The sequence below is a fragment of the Larimichthys crocea genome, chromosome XVI, assembly GCF_000972845.2.
Source record: "Larimichthys crocea isolate SSNF chromosome XVI, L_crocea_2.0, whole genome shotgun sequence".
Taxonomy (NCBI): domain Eukaryota; kingdom Metazoa; phylum Chordata; class Actinopteri; family Sciaenidae; genus Larimichthys; species Larimichthys crocea.
Genome location: NC_040026.1, coordinates 1731308 through 1739082, shown reverse-complemented (window position 1 = coordinate 1739082; position 7775 = coordinate 1731308). Strand labels below are relative to the sequence as shown.

Below are 7775 nucleotides of genomic sequence, written 5' to 3'. Positions count from 1 at the left end.
CTGCGGTCTGTTTCACAAAGCAGGTTCAACAAACTCTGAGTCAAATCCTGAACTCTGAGTTGATCTACTCTGAGATAGGAAACTCTGAGTTTTCGGTTTCACAACAGCTGATTTGAGTTAGTTTAATCAACTCAGAGTAGTTTAACCTGGAGTTAAACATGAGCTCCACAGACATAAAGCCAGCATCAATGGAGCCCAGATTCGATGATTGAACATGGAAACTGACAGGGCAGCATTTTTCACCCCAATAGAATTGGAAATATTAATGACTGCATATGGAGAATATGAGCATGTCTTTAGAAAGAAGTGCAACACTGCAGCGGCTGCTAAAGAGAGGGAGAGGGCATGGGAGAGCATTGCTGCTCGGGTCAATGCGTAAGTTTAAATGTAATATTTTGCAATCACAATAACTATTGAAGGGCAAATTGCATGAATGGAGCCTATTAATTTATTTCATGTAGGTGCAATCCGGCGGGGGAGAAGCGCACTTGGCAGCAACTTAAGATGAAATATAAAAACATTGTTCAAACAGGTCAGACATCTGCATGACTTGACTCTGAACTTCTTTGATCCCTTCCATAATGCTCTTTTAACACTCAAAAATGTCTTCTTTATATTGTATTAAACAATGAAGCCTAATAAACTAACCCAGATTTTTACTCAGCCAACAGAAAGAGGGCAGATGCCCGAAAAACAGGTGGTGGCCCAGCAGCCCCACCTCTAACGGAGGCAGAGGAGCTGGCCCTGAGCCAGAATGTGGGAAGGCCAGTGGCAGAGGGAATCCCTGGTGGGAGCTCATCCTCTGAGCCCCCACCTCAAGACACAAGTGCCTACATAAAATGTAATATTTCTCTGCCTATATACTCCTCTTTTGGGTGCCTATTCACACAAATATTTCTTTCCCTGTCATGTCTTTCATTTTATCCCAACAGATTCTGATGGTGCCATCTGCCTGGTGGAGCCCCCTCACGCCACAGCAGACCCTGCAACTGTAAGTAGGCAACACTCCGAAGATTTTGCTGAATGGTAGTTTAAGTATAGTAAAAAATATCACTCATCCAGGACGAAGACAATGAGGAGGAAACAATGTCTGCTGCCTTCACAGAGGAGGATCCTGGAAGGCCTATTGAGGTAGAGTCTTTATGTTACCAAGATTTCTCTTCCCATTGACACTTCTGACCACTGTGGTGGAGTACAGAGTGACACTGAAGTATTAACACATTCTCATCCTTTGCTCAGAGTGTGGCTGGGCAGCAGCAGGAGACTCCCCTGACCTCAACTGCAGAGATTGACACAGTGAGACAGCTGTTCATGAAACTCCAGAGATTTATTGTGTGGAATTCATGTACAACAGGTTAATTTTATGTCCTCTTTATGTATTCCCAGTTACCAGTAAAAGAAATTTATAAAATTCACCTCCTAAAAAAAATCCAGAAGACCGATAAAGAAATGCTATACCTCGACCGCCAGATTAAAAAAGCAGATTTGGAAATCCAAATACTGGAACATAAATTAAAGGTGGGTGCATGGTCACATGTCAATTATGTCAATGTTAACTATTGGAACATTAACTTAACTAGCTTTTGTATTTGTAGGAAATAAAGAAGACCAACTGAAATGTGCCTCATGTTTTTATTTGTGGTGGTGCTTTAAACTCAAAAGTGATTAGTACAAATCGTGTCTCTGACCGCTCGGCCATCCTGCATAGCTGGCAGGTGGACGGGGTCTTCATCGGGGTCATCAATCTGTAGGGCGGGGTTTGCTCTCCTCTAATAGTGGCGATATTTTGAAGAACAACACATGCCACAATATCGCAGGCCCTGGCTCAGGGTCCGGGTAAGGGGTCAGCAGCCTTGGTTGGCAGGGGTAACCCCTGTCATCCAGCAGAAGGCCGTCAAACTCTCCTGTAATGTAGAGAGGATGCATGGGGTGTTGTAAAGTGGGGAGACAAGAGAATTTTACTGCAAATCTTCAGGTTTCTCACCGTGCTGCAGCCTGGCACTCAGGTTTGACTCGCGGTATATCCTTGAGTCATGAACAGACCCAGGCCACTTGGCCTCCACATTGGAGATTATGTGTGCAGCATCACATATGATCTTGACAGTGCAGAGAATGACAGATATTAGTTAAATTATGAGGAAGTGCTTAACACAGTGAAACTTCTTAGTCTACATGTACCTGCACATTAATGCTGTGAATGGACTTCCTATTCACATAATCAGCCTCATTTTGTGAGGGAGCCGTGATGAGAATGTGCGTACCATCTATGCAGCCAATCACATTGGGAAATCCTAAAACAAATAAAAATTACTAATTCAAGTCTGAGGTGGCAGCACAATGTCATAATACAGCCTGATATTAAAGGAATTCAACAGATCTCTACATCCTTCACCTGCGATCCTGTGGAACTCTTCCTTAATGGCCCTGACAGGTTTGTGTCCAGGGAAGACAACAAATATAGGTAAAAGTCTTTTCAGGGCGAGGCAGACTCTTCTGATGGCCCTGCATACAGTTGCCTTACTCAAGTGCTCAGCATCTCCGATGTTATACAAAAAACTGCCATTGGCAAAAAAACGCAGCGCCACACACAAAATCTGCTGCGATGTGAGCGCATGACTGCGACTCGTGATGTTTGAAATGTGCGGATGGATGAGGTTGTGTATGTAAATTATAGACTGTGAAGTAAAACGGTACCGCTCAAAAAGAAAATTGTCCGGGAGGGCTGAAATATCTATGCATGGTCTGAGTACTCTCTGCCGACAGATATGTAATTCCCTGCGCAGGATTGCTGCACCTTCGTCCACAGGATCGTGATCAAAAGGACACGCCATGTTCAAAAAGTTGACACCAAACGTTGCCTTCTGGAACTAGAGGACGTTCTGACAGCGCAGGAATGAGGAAATCAAATTAAGTATGTGGCTCTGAAAGTGGGCGGAGACAGAGAGAAACTCAGGGTTTCTTCAGGAAAACCTGGTCCCAACCAGGTTAGATTCACGGAGTCTGTTACTATGGCAACTGAGCTTGAGGTTAAGTTACCTCACTTTGTGAAACAGGTTAGAGTTAACCCTCTCTCTCGGGTTTGACTGACCCTCCTTTGTGAAACGGAAAACTCTGAGTTTCCGTGATTCCAGGGTTAACAGACTCTGAGTTTTCAATAAACCTGCTTTGTGAAACGGACCTCTGAACTCTATGCAAAGGAGAGGTGTTGCGTGAGGCAAATAGTGGTCACACCACATACTGACTGAGTTTCTGACCCTCCCAGACCCCACCAATAAAACTAAACTGCATGTTTCAGAGTGGCCTTTTATTGTGGCCAGCCTAAGGCACACCTGTGCAATATTCATGCTGTCTAATCAGCATCTTGATATGCCACACCTGTGAGGCGGGATGGATTATCTCGGCAAAAGAGAAGTGCTCACTATCACAGATTTACACAGATCTGTGAACAATATTTGAGAGAAATGGTTATTTTGTGTGTATATAGAAAATGTTTTTGATCTTTGAGTTCATCTCATGAAAAATGGGAGCAAAAACAAAAGTGTTGTGTTTATATTTTTGTTCAGTGTATATACAATTATTCTTTTAAAATCATAAAGACCAATCTGTAATTGCAATGTGTTTTTTACCTGTCATTGTGCTTTAAGAACATCTCTCTCTTTTTGTTTTCAAGAAAAGACACAGCTGAACCTGCTCTTGAAGAACAAGTCCCAAGAAAAGACTCAACTGAACCTGCTCTTGAAGAACATGTCCCAAGAAAAGACCCAGCTGAACCTGCTCTTGAAGAACATATCCCAAGAAAATATACTAAGGAGCCTTCTCTTCAAGAACACGTTGCAGAAGGAATGTACAACTGATGACATGACTTACACTGAAGAAATCCAAATGAGGTAATAAATCAAGAGTAAAGTTGTGGGAGTTTGGAGAGTTTAGAATAATTTCCGTTTGCTGGTAGTCTGTTTGGATGCAGTATACATTTTTGGATTGAATAATGTATTGTACAAGATTATCTGTATACAAATGAGAAACAGTTTAAAATGGAATACATTCAGCTGAAACAGCTTCTGAATTCCACTTATCAGAACTCTTTATCCAAGATATCTTAGGCATAAATTGGGAGAGATTTCAATTAATACCATTTGTTGAAGTGGCCTGGAATTATTTTTATACTGAATTTGTTGAGACCATTAATAAACATGCCCCCTGGACAACAATTAAAGTCAAGGGTCATCACCTTCCATGGATTAAAGGAGATCTTATACAGTTGTTCAAACAGAGAGACAAGGCATGGAAAAAGCACCGCACAACAAAGGATCCTGCTGATTGGAACATTTATAAAGAGCTAAGGAATAAATGTAAAACCCATACTAGAAATGCTAAAGCAAATTACTACAAAGACTGTCTAGCCACTGATTTTAAGAACCCAAAACAATTTTGGAAGAGAATCAATAGTATAATTAATAAAACCACAGAAACCCATACTTGTCTTAGAATCAGTGGTGAAAGTGTCAGTGAGCCATTTTCAATTGTGGAGGCATTTAGTCAGCATTTTTCTACTATTGGTAGCTCCCTCTCTTATTATCACTATGAATCTTCCCAAACTCCGAGCAGGTGTGGTAGTTCCTTTTCTTTTAGAAGAATCACACCAATAGATGTTCAACGTGTGATTGATAATCTCAACTCTGGTTGCAGTGCTGGTCCAGATAGTCTGGAGATTAAGGTCTTTAAAATGGCCTCACATGTTTTATCATTTCCCCTGTCTGATTTATTTAACTTATCTCTGGCTACTTGTAAAGTTCCCATATCTTGGAAATGTGCTAGGGTAACCCCTCTTCATAAAGGGGGTGACCCTACTGATATTAATAATTATAGACCAATCTCAATTATTAATACCATAACAAAAATATTTGACAAATTGATCTTTAATGAGTTATCCGCACATCTTAACGACCATAACATATTATCTCCTCATCAATCTGGTTTCCGTCCACACTTCTCGACCACCACTGCCCTTCTAAAAGTTACTAATGATATATTTTCAGCTATCAATAGCAATAAGCACACAGGTGCCATATTTATTGATCTTACTAAAGCATTTGAATTGGTTGATCACTATCTTCTTTTGGATAAATTACATGCCATTGGTCTTTCTCCTGATTCTTTGTTATTTTTCAACTCTTTTTTGCATCATAGAAGTCAATGTGTTTCCTTCCAAGGTTGTCAGTCTGATTTTAAGATTATTGATAAAGGCGTGCCACAAGGTTCATCCTTGGACCCTTTACTATTCTCAGTCTTCATCAATGATCTTCCACAAACTTGTTCTGACTGCCAAATTCACTTATATGCTGATGACACCGTAATATACCCCTCCAGTTCTGATATCACTCAGATTCATCACTCATTACAATCAAATTTCAACTTAGTTCAAAATTGGTTCTCTTCAAATAAACTACAACTGAATAAGAAAAAAATCATATACTATGCTATTTTGCACTCAACCTGATTCTCTGCCCTCAAATACAAACTGGTGTATTAGTTTTCTTGATGGAACAGCACTAGTAAAAACTGAAGAATTTAAATATCTGGGTCTTTGGCTTGATTCACGGCTCTCCTTTAAATCTCATATCAACTCAATTTCCAAGAAAATCTATGTTCTTCTGAAATCTCTTTATCGATCCATTGAATGCTATTCCCTACAAGTCCGTAAACGTAAATTATTACACAGCTCATACTCCCAATACTTGACTATGGTGATGTCATCTATCAGAACACCTCAGAAACAAATCTTCGTCCTCTCTCTGTCTTATATAATTCTCTGTGTAGATTTGTACTGAGGTGTCCTTATAATACACTGCAAAAATTAACTATCTAACCAAGTCTTCCAATCTTGTATCTAGTCAAAAAGTCTTTTTAATCTTGTTTTGAGAGCAATATACTCTACAAGCACAGAATGTGTAGGATTATTATTCTTGTTCTGAGAATATTTGTCTTTTTTTTTCTTAGTCAGTAAGTAGATCCTAAAGCTATATATTTTTCACAGAAAGTAAACCGAATTATGTCAGATACTCTTTCATGACCACTTCCTAGCTTAGAAAACTTGTTTCAAGTACAAGTAAGCATTCACACACACTCTGGTCACAGTTGTAACATATTTATTCACATTCATTTCAATGTTTAAGTACAGCAACATCACCAAGAAAATATTTTGTCAGAACCATCAGTAATTTATTTACTGAAGCATGTGACTCTATTTCATCAGTGTATAAAATGATCTGTAAAGCAGAAGGTTTCACTGAAAACAGTGGGTGGGATTTGAAAAGGCTCCCATCAACAATATCATACAAAAATCCATCTTTGTGGCATGGTGCGGATCGGTGTGTTAAAATGCTATAAAAAGAGGTGTGTCTCATACAGCAGGTGTAAATCTACTGTTCTACACTGATTCTGAACAAATAGGTCACATGACCTGGAAACTATTGAGCTTTAAAGATCATATTTACATTATGAAATGTATCAAAAATTCATAAAAAAATAAAAGTGTTAACATTGTAATAATAAGATATATTATATAAATATATACACACACACATACAAAGGCTACTCCAGGTATTTGATCTTTGTGGTACAAACAGCACTGCGTAACTTCAGTCTGAATAATTTGAACTTTGTTTTGGCGGGCACATACTAATTAGAGAGGTCAGTACCAAATCTGGACTGGGGGGGTCATAGCAAGATTATTTCATTTGCATAGCGATGTGATTATACAGGAATGGCCTAGAAATTAAAATATCATTTATAGTTCTAGTTTTGGCCAATTATGTATGTTTGCATGTCATTATTAGCAGTTTCTTACACGTTTTACACAGACTGACATGGTCTGCACCAACCCCCCTCACTACCCTCATATGGTTGCGTCCGCCCTGCGACGGTTGGGAGAACGACAGGTTGTCGGGACTGGATTCTGCTGCGGTAAGTAGAAAACAACGTTATAGTAAAAATTTTAAGTTATACATTTTACAATTACGTTACAGTTTTACTCTTCACATTTACTCCACTCATCGCGAAAACTGGGGCCATATCAATGAATAACTTGGCCTCTTCAATCTGAAATCCAGCTAGCTAACTTAGCTAATGTTAGATGACTTTGCAGGTTTGGTGCTACAACATGGTTAGAAATGTTTTCTTGTGCTTTTTATCCTGCGACTAATAAAAAACGTTGTTGATAAATTTTCCGCGATATTTTTTTTATCATGTGCTTTATGAATGTGGATATATTGAAAGCAACAGTAACGCGCTAGAAGGGTGCTAATACACATGAAGCAAGCAGGTGAGCGCAGCTCTGTGTGGATGAGAGGGAGGCCTGCATGATGCCACACAGCAGATTTACCTGGTGAACAAGCAGAAAGACAGCGCGGATTCATTACTTTATACACCTGGCTAGCTAGGTGTGCTTAGCATATTCTGTAAAAAAAGAAAATCACAGTGTTTTATTGATTTGACATGATTTGGACATGATTTAGGTTAGAACTGTTTTTAATCTGTGAATGAAGGGTATAGGAGAAAGTGTATTTTAAAATATCTCCTCATCATAGCCAAGGCTAGCTAAGCTGGAGTAGCTTTATGGTGGTAAATGGTTGAATAATGACATTTAAGTTACTGTTTGCCTTATTGTTTGTCATTTCCACATATTGAATTTAGCCTGTGTCACTTTTGACAGCTGAAAGACTGAAAACCTGATCTAGACTGATCTAACTTTACCTATCCATAACTTGTGATGT

The 7775-nt window shown here is 39.3% G+C and overlaps 1 protein-coding gene and 1 long non-coding RNA gene across 3 annotated transcripts; one reads left to right on the top strand and one right to left on the bottom strand.

Annotated features, from left to right (window-relative positions):
- Positions 1–233: 233 nt before the first annotated feature.
- LOC113747829 (uncharacterized) lies at positions 234–1519 on the top strand. 2 transcript variants are annotated; one of them, XR_003463920.1, is made up of 5 exons: positions 234–841; positions 933–991; positions 1063–1131; positions 1240–1296; positions 1387–1519. It is a non-coding gene; the product is annotated as an uncharacterized LOC113747829 (long non-coding RNA). The 2 variants fall into 2 exon arrangements; XR_003463919.1 differs by having other exon boundaries at positions 1240–1519.
- Positions 1520–1717: 198 nt separating this feature from the next.
- Positions 1718–3172, bottom strand: LOC113747828 (putative nuclease HARBI1). Its single transcript, XM_027289115.1, has 4 exons — positions 2393–3172; positions 2179–2291; positions 1985–2096; positions 1718–1904 (listed from the first exon to the last, which is right to left on the bottom strand). Exons 1-4 carry the CDS (start codon positions 2829–2831, stop codon positions 1741–1743), a joined length of 828 nt encoding a protein of 275 aa, XP_027144916.1. The 5' UTR covers positions 2832–3172; the 3' UTR covers positions 1718–1740.
- Between the last annotated feature and the right edge of the window lie 4603 nt (positions 3173–7775).